Consider the following 12846-nt stretch of genomic DNA (forward strand, 5'->3'; position numbering starts at 1 on the left):
TCTTTTAATTACTATTTCATGAAATATTTTTTCCATCCTTTCGTTTTCAACTTGTGCCTTTGAATTTCAGGTGAATTTTGTAAACAGCATATATTTGGGTCATGCTTTTCTTTATCCATTCTTCCAGCCTCTGCTATTTAACTGGGGAATTTATTTAAAGTAACTATCGATAATGTAGGACTTATTTCTGGCATTTTGTTCTTTGAGTTTTGTAAGACTTACACCTTTTTTGTCTCTCAGTTCTTCTACTATTGCCTGTTTTGGTATTTAGTTGCCCTTTTTTTTTCTTTTTTTCTTCTTTTTTAATTATTTTTTTCAGAAGGTACCAGGGATTGAGCCCAGGACCTCTTACGGGGGAAGTGGGCGCTCATCTGCTTGAGCTGTAACCGCGCCCCTACTTGTTTTCCCCCATCCCCGGATGGCTCCCTGATCTATTTGCTCATTGGTTTTTTTGCTCATTTTCTGTTTGTTGTCTGTGTTTTTCTTCAGGAGGCATCGGGAACCAAACCCAGGGCCTCCTGTGTGGGAAGTGGGTGCTCAATTGCTTGAGCCACATCCACTCTCCTTTTCTATGCAGATTTTTCCAGTATTTTCTTTTGGTTTCCCGGGAGCTTAAATTTAACATCCCAAATCTATTTAAGAGTCTTGTTTGGTGTGGTACCAACTTAGCTTCAGTGACATATACAAACTATGTTCCTGTACCTCTCTGTCCCCTACCATTTATTTACTTATTTATTTAAATTCATTTCTTCCCATCCCCTTGTTTTTTACTTGCTGAGTCTGTTCATCTTTCTTGTTTCTTTAGGCAGCACTTGGAACCGAACCTGGGACCTCCAGTGTGGGAGGGAGGTGTCTAATTGTTTGAGCCACCTCCACTCCCAGCTTTGTTGTGTGTCTCATTCTGTTTTTCCTCGCCATGTCTCTTGTTGTATCATCTTGTTGCGTCAGCTCGTCACATCTGTCCAACACGTCGGCTCACTGTCCTCTCCAGAAGGCACTGGGAACCTCTGCTCCCTGCTTTATTGGGTCTCCCATTATGTTCTTGTTGTGTCTCTTACTGTGTCAGCTTGCTGTGCCTGCCCGTTACGCCAGCTTGCTGTCTTGTCTAGGAGGCACCGGGATCTGAACCAGCGATCTCCTTCGTGGTAGGCGGGAGCCCAGTCAGTCACCTGAGCCACATCTGCTTCCCCCTACCATATTTAAATTGCCTTTTTCTTGATTCAGCACTCAGCCCATTATTGAAATGCTTGAACTGTTTATGGATCTCTGAGAAGTTTGGTTCTGCCAGTTTTTGCTTCTTGTTTAAAGCTTCTCTGGGGGTGGGGGGATCTCAGGAGTATCTCATCTGCTGTGATGGTGATGTCACTTTTTCCCTTGCCTTCCTTTCCTTTCTTTACTAACCTGAACTCATTTTGAGCTCTAACCTTCCTGATACTCTTCTTACCTTTTCACCCTATCTCTTAATAACATATTTCAGCTTCTGCATTTATTTTAACAACAGTAGTGATAGTAGCTACATAGCCTTATTTTCATTTTAATAATTTTGAGTGTTTATGTGCTTAGCACTCTTGTGCACCCTCTGGGATATAAAACAGATCAATACGTCCTTTAGGAATTTGTAATCTTGTGGCAACACTTAAACATAGGAAACAATTGGGGGGAAAAATACAGAATCCCTGAACAAGTGTTCACATCAGGAATCGTTGATTCCTCCCTCCCTCGGCCTCCCTCCTTTAATGCTCAGTCTCACTTATCGGATCAGGACCTCCTCACCTGGACATATCGACCACATTGTAATCCAAGAGCCTGGATTGCGACTCCTTGCGTATCTTCCCCCACTGTCATACAGCTGACCCCACAGCTTCACAGAACGGAGAGAATCCAGACTCTGAACGTACAAACAGGTTTGAGTCAGGTTCTGCCGTTACTACCTGTGGGACCTTGGGCAAATCACTGCACCTCTCTGAGCCTCCGAGTACACTTGTCTGTTAGAGCTGTTAGTCCTTCCCTGCCGTCCTCCTAAGGTGACCATTCCATCATGTCCTGTACGGGAGGCATTCCGGGAGCAGCAGCAGCATGGTCCGTTGGCTGCACCCTGTGTCAGGCCCTGAATCTGGGGGTGGGCAGCCGTGCCTGTGAGTGGTGTATGGAGACAAACCTAGCCAGCAGAATTTTGATGAGCCAGTGCCTGTCAAGCGTGGCCACCTTGGTTCTCCCTGCTGTGGGCTTGGGGGTATCTACTCTCCCAAGGGCAGCAGCAGGAAACTCTGCTTGACATGGGGGCTCTGGGCTTCTGCAGGCTGGGCTCTTCTTGAAATTTAAGTCATTTTGAGCTTCTGTTCTCTTTGGCTGGAAAAGTGGCCTTGTAACACCTGCACTGGCTCCCCAGAGCTGTCCATGGAAACAGTTGGCTCTCTGCAAACTTTGGAATTGGGCCGTGCTGTGGGGAGACGCCGCCATTCCCAGGGCGCTCCTGCCTTTCCGTGACCCTAGAGGAATGTTTTTATCTTTTGCAGATGGAGAAAGATGAAACTGTGAGCGACTCCTCCCCACACATAGCCAACATTGGGCGCCTGGTGGAGGTGAGTGGCCTTCTGGGCTCTAGTGCACTCTCACCCCTACACACAGCATGTGGCATCGCGGCCTCTGCCCCTGCTTCCTTTCAACTCCATAGCAGCCTGTGGAGCCCTTCTCACTTTCTGCTCTGGCCTGGTATTTTCTGAGCCATCTGATTCGGATGCAGGCAAGGCTCTAGGCTCCAAAGGCACCCTTCCCCACCCCCACCCCCCACCTCTGCTCCCAGAAAACTCCTCTCCATCATTGGCTCCCAGAAGCGCTAGTCCTCTCTCCCCCAGTTGGCTGGGTGTGAACAGAGACCTGAGTTCTAAGAGGAAACAGGTCCCTGGAACTCCATTGAGGCTCTGGAGGAACTTACAGCACAGCCTCCTCAGCCTTTCCTTGTCACCACGTTGTTTTGGAAGAAGATGAGGTGTTCTCCAGTTTCATAGAATTGTTCACAAAATTGGTGCAAAGGTTGAAGGATGGTGATGTGGTTTAGACAGCTCCCAGTAGTGGTCCCAGTTGGCTGCCAGTACCTGGGTACTGAATTCCTCCATGCACAGACACGGGAAAGCCCTCAGAGCACACATTAGGGAGTGGCTCTGCTGGCTGCTCTGGAGCAACCATGCACCAACCCGTGGTCACAGCTGAGGGCTGCAGGAGGGAGCTCAGGGGAGGCTGGAGGGTGTGGACCCCAGGGTGCCTGTTAGCCCTCATGTCTGACCAACTTCCTTTTCCAGGACATGGAGAATAAAATCAGAAGTACGCTGAATGAGATCTACTTTGGAAAAACAAAGGACATCGTTAATGGTCTGAGGTAATGTATCCCAACAGCACAGGCTTTGGAGCTGAAATGATAGGGATTCAAAAGGTGGGTTTTGTAAGATGGGGCTAAAGTACCCACTTTATAGGGCAGATGATGGAGATGCCAGAGGTGAAGAACCTCATACGTAGGTACATAGTTGGCGTTCTCAGATATTGGTTCTTAGCCCCCTTCTTAGTTTTCTGGAGCACAGTCACCTCTGCAGACCTGGTGCCCTCATCCTGGGCTCTGCCCCATCCAAAGAATCTGCCCAGCCCCTTTGGCTCTGGGCCCTGAGGGGACCTCCAAACCAGACATTAATACCCACGAGGGGGGCAAGCCACGGGCATTCCAGTCTTCTCTGAGACAGTATAGCACAGAAATGGGTCTACAACCTGCTGCCTTCTGGAAGGGTCCCAGTCTGTCTGGTGTCCTCTGCCAGGGCTCTTTTGGCCATGGCCAGGGTCCTCAGGACCACGGAGGGCAGAGCAGGAGGCCGGTCTCCAAGGAGAAGGCCAGAGCCCCGTTGGGAGGACAGTGTGGGCAGCATGGAGCAAGCTCTGGCCCTGGAGTCAGGAGGCCGGGCTCTCATCCAAGCCTGTCATTCTGAACTGTGACCTTGGACCAGTCATCTCATACAGTCGAGGAATGAGATGTGATGGTAAAAAGTCTGTAAAGCATTCTGCAGGCCGCCACCACCGCATGAGTCCAGAGTTCTCGCTCTGCCCTTGGTTTCCAGCACCCTGATCCCATTTCGTGGTGTTGACCTCTGGGAGCTGCCCCCCTCCCCTTGTGAACTTGTCCCTGAGGGAGATTAAGTTGCCTGCTCAACCGTTTTAAAATATAAGAGTTTTCTTTGGGACGTTCTCTCTCTGCTTTCTTGCTCATCCACCCTACCCGCTTTGGGGAACTCAGTCTGGCCCCAGTGGGTTTGGCAACATTTCCCTCCTCGTGCTCCTGAGCCTCGAGCCTCCTATGTCATCTGTGCGCAGAGCGCCCTGGCCTGTGACGGGGTGCCAGCCTGTGGTCAGTGCCAGGCCTGCGCCTGAGCCCCTTCACCCCCACACCCATACTGCTCAGGGTGCCTCCCCTCCAGGGCGCTCGCCCTCCCTGCCTGCAGGACGGTGCCTGTGAGCCCCCGACAGGTGCCGGCCCCAGGGCAGGCCTGGCCAGCTAGGGCTTCCGCCGTCAGCCCGTGGGCTGCAGGGGCCTTGGCGACTGCTCCCTTCTCTTCTGCCATGTGTACTTGCCCTTTATTTTCTCCTCAGCTGTATGCCCAGATTCTCCCTGTTCTCTTCCCTTCTGCTTCACTCATCTCTGAACACTCTCTATAGATCTATTGACGCTATCCCTGACAACCAAAAGTTTAAGCAGTTGCAGAGGGAGCTTTCTCAAGTGCTGACCCAGCGCCAGATCTACATCCAGCCTGATAATTAAGCCGATCCAGGTACCCTGCCTGAGAGGCGCGAGCACCCTCCCCACTAAACAGGACTCACCAACCCGCCGAGACCCCCGCTGGTCTGGCTGTTGCCATGTAGCCATTTAAACACCACTAACCCTCCGCCTCCGCTCGTGCCTGGTGAGCAGCCACGTTAATGTGTAGTCTCAGCCCCACCTAACGTGGAAACGTGTTGTGCGTGTGGTATGTGCTTTGCATCGGGGCAGAGGTTGGGTGTGGGGAAACTGGGTGGTTTCAGCTTTTCCTCCTGGAGACCCCTAGTAGAAGCAGAAGCCACCTCGGCGCTAACAGAGTGGCCCTGTGCCCTCCCCCTGCTCACCCACATCTTTAGGAAGTAACTCTGAATCTGGTGAATTTGTAGCTGCGTTCTGTCCCCACCTTTGCCACCAAGGATTCAGAAAACAAATAAGCCCCTTTCTCAGTAAGAAATTGAGCTTGTGACAAATACAGATGATGAAAGCGTCAACATCCCCAGAAAGGAGAACACTGATTTAAAAATAAGATATTCAGAAACCCAGCTGGGTGGGGCTGTAGAGCCCAAGGGATAGGAGCTCCCTCCCAGGCCTGGATCCCAGGTGCCTGACTCGGGAGAAGCTCGGGATATCCAGGGGTGGAGGTGAGGTGACGAGCACTTACGGAACCGGGTAGAGGCGTTCTTCCATATTTCCCAAAAGGAGTGCATCCGCGGAATGGTGGCGAGCCAGTCTCACCTGCGTGCCCCGACTTCAGACCCGTGCTGGGGCCATCAGACAGAGTGTGGCCAGTGGAGCCCATGACAGTGTTGCAGAGAGCTCTGTGGTGGTGTGGCCCTCTCCTCACTCTTGGAGCTTTTAGGGTGGGGCTAGAGTCTTCCAGATCCCTCCCTTGGCCCCGCTCCCTGGCTGCTCACTGGAGGCTGTCGAGCAGCTGGGCACCCATGTGTTCTGGGCAGGTGCCCCTTCCCACACTGAGTGGCACAGTGCCTCGGGTGTGGGGTTGAGGCTGCTTGGCAGTGAGTGATCTTCCTGAGCTCTTGACTGCTCCTTGTGCCTCCCATTTGTCCAAGCCTAATCTCCTGTCCCATGCCTGATTCTGATTGGAACTTTCTCTTTTGGAGCTGCTGGGGGATTGGGCATAGCCCACACCTGAGTTTTGGGCGCCTCTTTCCCAGAAGAGCCAGCCCCACCCAGGCCAGGGAGCCATTACGAGTGGGTGGAGGAGCTGGAGGGCGACTCGTGCTGGGGCCAGGGGTGGTCCCACCAACAGGCGAGGGCCCTCTGCCAGAGAAACGCCTCCTAGAGTGGCATCCACTACATGTCAGCATTTCTCATGGGACTTTAGTTTTATACACATTGTTTCAAAGTGTTGTCTATGCCAACCTCTTACTGTTTTGAGGACTCTTTCCATGATTGTTCTAAGGATTCAATAGCCAGAATTTAACATGGCTGATGTTGCTTCTCCAAATCCCTCCTCCATTTTGTTTTACCTATTTTTGGCATTTGGTAGGTTAATAATTTGACCCTTCTTTCTCCTTCTTTATCAGTCAGCATATATCAAATTTAAGATTCTCATTGTGCATGCTTTCCATAGCAGTTCCTCTAAGCATCCTTTTTTCTTTGAAACTGTTAAAAGTTTATAAATTGACTATTTATAAAATGTATAAACTGCTTTGAAACTGTTAAAGCTTATAAATTATTAAGTTTTTGGTTAACCCAACTTACTTTGTAAATTTGACAAAAGGATCATTCAGGGAATTACGAGTGGGCACTTTTTTGGCCCTCAGTCTCCTCATCTGTAAATAAATAATAATAGTAAGATTCCCCCAGGATGCTTGTGAGATTTAAATTAGGGGGAATATGTGAAAAGCACTTGGTAAGTTGTAAACTCTCCACAAATGTTAGTTGTTTTAGCCTATTGAAGAGTGTTAATGCACATGAGCAAACACAGTCGTGTTTAACTTTTCCCACAAATCCAGGAATTGATAGCAGGGATTCAGGGTCAGTCACCTCTTTCCCATGCTGCCTTTTGAAATCCAGGCTGTGGGGATTTCTCGGCCAAGTCAACAGGCAATGTTGCCTCACCACAAAGCCTAAAAGCCCTGCCTCTGTCCGCCTCAGTCGTGCACCCAGTGTGCCGGGACGGGCAGGAGAGGGGAACAGACGGGCAGAATGGACTGGTTCCTGAAGCACTGGGGTAGGATGCCTTTGCCCCCTGCATTTGTGGGACAAGGAGGGGGAGGCTTTAGAGAGGGGTCCCCAAATCCCAAGGTCCTCCCCCTTGCAGCCCCGAGCCTGAGTTCCCACCAAACAGGGTAGCTTCCCAGTCAGAAGCTGGGGCCGCTGGTCTGAAGCAGAGGGTCTTTGCTGCATCATGTCCAGAAGCCAACTCCCAGCTCAGTGGACACAGCCCTGTGCTCAGAAAAGTGGGTTTAGGGTTCTGGTGGCTAGAGCCAAGGGTTCCCTAGCCCAGCGCAGAGGTGAGCATCTGTCTGTGTGGGCTGAGAGCTTCCCGAGAGCCCAGGAAGGGGCTAGGGTGCAGGTTGAGCTTTTGGAGAGAGGCTCAGCCACTGCCCAGCCCCCCCCATCCCCAGCTGACTGCCACACCGCCTGTCACAGCTGCCACTAACAACTCTCTTCCTCTCTCACAGGTCTGTGCAGACGTTTGCAGACAAATCAAAACAAGAAGCTCTTAAGAACGACCTGGTGGAGGCTTTGAAGAGAAAGCAGCAAAGTTAAACCTCTGCTTCACGCTAACCAGACATGCCATGCACCCGTTAGGTTCCTTTCTTAGAAAACTCGTTTTCTGCTCCCCTTTCCCCTCCTCTCCCCCACCAACAGGTCACCTAACACCTTGCATCATCAACCGCACAGCGCCATCTCTCCCTGAGAATAAAACCTGATAAACACCCTCTTCCATCTCTGAGGCCTGTTTCCCACCACATTTTGCTATCGAAACTCTGGCTATTTCTATAGAGACTGTGTTTTTTGTTCACCCCCAGCCCCGTCTTCCTGCCCTCCATTTATAGGCATAAAATACACTGTCTGTCTGCCTTCCCTCCCACCTTTTTGTTACATTGGTGTAAAAAATGTAAAACAAAAAAATTTTATGAAATAACTGGTGTGTGAAAGAAGGAAAACTGGAAATCTGATTCCACGTGTGTTTGGGAGTTGCTTGGGGTTGGGGTTGGGGGCTGGGGGAACGGGACGGCTCTGGGAGGAAGGGGAGGCAGCCCTCAGCGCTGTCCTGCTCAGGCCTGCCCCTGCCCGGCGGAGAGCACGTTTGGGGTGGGGGTGGGGATCTGCTGACCGTTCTGCTCTTCTGGCCAGGTGCTTTTCTGTCAATTTTTATGGAATGCAAAGAAGTTTTTGTTTTATTTTGTTGTTTTTTTTTGTAAAGCTTAAACAAAAAAATTCTACATCTTATACTTGAGCCTCCATACTTAAAAAAAAAAAAAAGGAAAATAAAAACAAAAAAATAAAAAGAAACTGGGATGCAGTAAGCATTGGTTTTGTTGTGTTATTTCTCCCCGGCATTTGTGGCCTTGGCCTTGAGGACTGACCCCGAGGTGGGGACTTGGAGCCAAGCTTGGCAGGGCTTTTGACCCTCCTCACCTCAGGCAGAGGGAGTGAGTGACAGGAGAGGTCCTCGCTTAGTGCCGTGCGGCTTCTCCACACAGGCTGGCCGCGTCTCCACCCTACAGAGCTGGGCCTCTCGCGTAACACAAGGTGTGCGACGTGAAGCTCCTTCCTGCCCCCTGAAGGTCCCCACCCTGGGGTTTCCTTTTATCTTGTCGGGATGGCGAGAGGGGTGTGGGCAGACGCCTGCCTTCCTCCCCACAGGCCTCGGCCGCAAACGTGAGGAAACAGGTGACTGGCCCAAGGCCTGTCGGCTGCAGAGTCCACGGTTCTCCCCTCCCTCCTGCCTCCGGAGAGGCTCTAAAGCAGGTCTGACTCCTTGTAACACCTTCCCCAGCCCATACTGTCTGTGGCCAAAACAATTGAAACCCAGAAATTGTGGCAATGTATGCAATGTATGCCAGGCCTGATCCTACCTGCCTTCTGGAATCCTCCAAGGAGACCATCAAGACTAGTTCTTTGATAATGAAGCTGGGACCAGTGCCCTGGGGACGACAGGCCTTGGTACTGGGTTGGTTGGGTGGTTGCAGCTGGAAGCAAGTGGTCACAGAATGCTTGGGGCCTCCTCGCAGCCCCAGCCACCTCCTGACCACTTCACTCCCTGTTCCCTTGGCTGCCTTGGTGGGAGGGACCTGGAGGCTGGCGAGCCCCTCGAACGTTTCTAAAAAGGTAAGGCAGCCACAGAAAAGGCTGAAATCCAAGGCTGTGAGACTTGGGTTTGAGCAGCTGCAGAACATGTCCCCATCGGGGAGTCGGGAGCCTGCTTGGGGCTCAAGCTGGGCAGGGTTCCGTCTCCCTCACCCTTCACCCCTCTCCCCCTTGCTGTTACCTTAACAAATCAGCCTCTTGGGGCCCTTCCCAAGGGTCTTCTGGTGGCAGCTTCCAAGTCTCCTTACCTCCAAACTTTTCTTTCATTCAAATCATTTACTCAACTGCTGCGCACAGCCCTTGGGGTAGCCCCCCAAGAGTGAGGAGCCTCCACCACTGGCAGGGTGGAGCAGGCACTCAGCACCTTCCCTTCTGGTACCACCCCACCTCCATCCGGTGCAGCCTTGGTTCGGTGCAGTCAGGGTGCACCCGTCACCCCCTGCATGGCCCCTGCTTGGCCAGTTAAGGTGTTCTCTCCAGGGAATCCCGGTCTTGAGAGACTGAAAGCCATTCAGAACTGTTGGCATTCCCACCGGAAGGGTTTCCTGCTCCGGAGATGCCCAGAGGAGCCTTAGCGCCCATCCCTCCAGGTGTCCGCCAGCCCACCCTCTCCCGGCTGTTTGCTCACACTTCTGCCAGGGCTTCCCCTTTGATCCTGGGAATCAAGGAACCCCAAAGAGGAAAGCATGTGCCTGGCTCAGCCCCTCTGGGCACAGGGCCCCAGGTGCTGGCATCCTGGAACTCTCACAAGCCTGAGGCAGCTCCCCCCCCCCCCCCCCCCCCCCCCGTTAACAGGGAGTCATGGAGCTGCTCCCAGCCCCCGCTGCTTGCCCCAGAGCCTGTGTCTGTCCCCTCCCTCCAGCAGCCTTGAGTTCCACGCGAGGATGTCTCTTCCACCTGCCCTCTCTGTGGCTTATGTGGCTGCCCTCCACTACAGAGGATCCCTCTAACTGAACTGTTCACTCACCAAGCATTTATTGAGCACCATGTGCTGGGGTGTACAATGATGACCAGCCCATGGGAGGGCTGCCTGACGCTTACCAAACCTAACCACTACTGAGCACGTAAGGGTGACCGTGCCCTCAGGGTTGTCACGGGGTCAGGGTGGATGTGCTGTGAAAGGCCTTCAGTGCCCGTGACAGCCAAGTCTGGAGAATGGGTGGGGAGGCGGCGGCCTTAGGGCTTTCTGCGCTTGCTCAGCCCCAGGAACTAAAGGCCCTGCCTCAGGTGGCTCCACGACAAGGCAGGGTCCATCAGCGGACCCAGGGGAGCCCAGGGCCGGGAGGCTGGGGAGTGAGTGCTGCAGCTGGGCTCGGCCAGGTCCTCCTGCTTTGTGGGTGGGGGCAAGCCGCCAGCCCAGCTCACCCTGCCCCTGCAGCTGGGGGGACCCAGCGTGTGGACAAGTGGACAGAGCCCAGCCTTACAGGCAACGGTTCCATGGTGCCCCGTCAAGGGAGGGGTCTCGGGTGAAAGGCCCAGCCCGCGGGGCCATGTGCACCGAGGGGAAGAGGTGCTCCTGGACAAGGGCAGCCATGTGTGGGTCCGCATCACCTGCGGAGCCCGGGAAACCTCCAGGCAGAACTGTGCAGGCCCGAGGTGGGGGCTGCGGTGGGGCCCTCGACCCCAGGCCACACCTGGATGCGAGGACCCGGGCATCCCTTGACCTGCAGCAAGGAGCAAGAGGCGAGACAAGGAAACGCACCTGGGGTACCTGGTGACTCGGGCGCAGTCAGTGCTGGAGTCTGGCCAGTCAGGTGGGCCTGCCTTCCACTTAGGCAGAGAGGGTCCCTGGGAAGGGCACAGGTGCTGGATAAGCGAACGCAGCCTCGAGGATTTACCTGGCCCTGACACAGGCCAGGTGCTGGGGCACGTGCTGAGGTGGATGTTATCATTCTGGTTCCGCGGAGCAGATGGAGAAACAGGTTTCGGATGTTTGCGGCTACGAGTGGCTGGAGCAGGCTTTGCGCCGTGTGCACAACTGCAAAGCCCGTGCCCCACCCTCATCTCTGCCCCTGACACCTGCATGTGTCATGAGCCCCTTCAACAGGGCTCCAGGGACCCAGGCTAGGGGCACCAGGACACAGGTCCACGGGGTTGGGGAAGTCGAGGTTTGGAGGAGCTGCAGGCTGGACTCCCCCGAGGGCAAGGACTGCGCCTCCTCCGTCAGACACACTCCAGAGCCAGGGAGATGCCTCCCCCATCAGACCTGGGGCTCCCCTATCAGAGAGGGACTCCTCGAGATAAGAACCATAGCTCTCCCAGCAAGCTGGGTGATGGCTGAAAGCTGGAGCCATCACCTCTGTCAGAAGGGGTCACGTCTGCCCTCTCAGATGAGGGCTCCCTGAGGAAGGGACTGTGTTAATTCCTCGAGTCCCCACCTGGCTCTGGACATTCAGGCCAGCACTTGGGGCTCAGGCAGGCCAGGGAGGGAGCCCCCTGGTCCCAGGTCACCTCAGGGATGGAGCCGGACATCCCGGCCGACAGCGGGCACCTGCATTCTGGACAGGACCAGGGCCTTGCGGAGGTCTCTGCTCAGGGATGGCGGGTAGGGAGCCAGAAGGACCGCCAGCCCAGCAGAGCAAGGGTGAAGCTGGACTGCACCTGGCCACAAGCTCTGGACCCCCAGCCGGGGAAGGAGGAGACTCTGAGGAGCCCCAGCTCCAGCTGGGGGTGGGATGGCCCCTGCTGCTGAAACCTTCCGATCATCGAACAGCTGCCCCTCCAAGCCAGGTGAGCTGGGGCCAGGTGCGTAATTCCTCTAAGCTGTTTTCCCCCTCCGGAAAGGGCCATCGGGACTGTACTACCTCAGGGGGCGGCTGGGAGGACTCGGGATGGGCATGGAATACAGACCACCCCCGCCCGGCCTGGCCCACCCAGTGCCTGGCGGGCACCTCCAGGGCACGGGGCCAGGGGAGGTGGGCCTGTCTCGCCCTCACAGCCCACCTGAACCTCAGAGGCACCCCCAGCCCCTGCTCCCTCCTCAGCGGCAGCACCCAGGGGGCTCTTCCTCCAGGTGAACAAAATCCCGCCCTGGGGCTTCGGCTTCGCCTTGAAAGGCTCTAGGCTTAGGGGCTAGCTCCTGCCCCCCCTCCAGGCGCGGCGTGGCCGGGCTCCCACCTCCAGGCCTACTAAGCGCAGGCCGCTCCCTTACCGGACTGCGAAGGCGGCGCCCCGGGGAGCCTCCCTGCTGGGCCTCCAGGGCCGGCGGGCCCCACTTCCCCGGCCCACCCGGCCTTCTGCGCGTGGCTCTCTGCACCAGGCCCGGCTGCCTCCCGCCTCGATGGCGGCCCAGGATCTGGTTCGCCCTGCGCACCGCGCCCAGGGCAGCGTTCGGCAAACGTGTGGGGCCACGCGGGCCGCGGCGCCCCCTCGTGGTGGAGGCTGCGCCCCGCAGCCGCGCGCCTCCTTTGGACTGGGGTGGCAAGAGGAAGCTTCTGAAAGGAAGGCTGGCTTTCTGGGCCGGTGCTGCCTCTCTCCCTGGCGCCAGTGCCCCCCAGGGCTGCTGGGACCCGCCTGGCCCCCTGGAGGGCTGGGCTCTGTGCAGGGGAGATGAGCAAAGAGGGGAGCTGGCCGCTCGCTCTCCCAGGCACCCAGCCACAAGCTGAGGTTGGGAAGGAGAGCTCAGGGCTAAGCCGCCTCCCTCTCCAGCCCTCACCCTGCCCCCTTGCCACTCTGACCCTCCTCTTCCTCCAGTGGCAACACTCCCCATCTCTCCCCCTGGTCACCTCCTATGCATCCTCCAGGCTGTCACCTCCTCCAGGAAG

General features: G+C 55.1%; 1 protein-coding gene across 4 annotated transcripts in view; it reads left to right on the forward strand.

Annotated features, from left to right (window-relative positions):
• Positions 1-8298, forward strand: part of CAPZB (capping actin protein of muscle Z-line subunit beta) — a 188671-nt gene extending 180373 nt beyond the window's left edge. For 2 of the 4 annotated variants that reach the window (XM_058304251.1, XM_058304249.1), the window contains exons 7-10: positions 2517-2582; positions 3300-3376; positions 4696-4808; positions 7447-8298. In XM_058304251.1, the coding sequence (XP_058160234.1) occupies positions 2517-2582; positions 3300-3376; positions 4696-4798 (246 nt within the window). In that variant the 3' untranslated portion in view covers positions 4799-4808; positions 7447-8298. The remainder of the gene's footprint in view (positions 1-2516; positions 2583-3299; positions 3377-4695; positions 4809-7446) is intronic. The other 2 variants (XM_058304252.2, XM_058304250.1) reach the window with 1 other exon arrangement.
• Positions 8299-12846: the final 4548 nt, after the last annotated feature.

This window comes from Dasypus novemcinctus, chromosome 9 (genome assembly GCF_030445035.2).
Source record: "Dasypus novemcinctus isolate mDasNov1 chromosome 9, mDasNov1.1.hap2, whole genome shotgun sequence".
Lineage (NCBI taxonomy): Eukaryota > Metazoa > Chordata > Mammalia > Cingulata > Dasypodidae > Dasypus > Dasypus novemcinctus.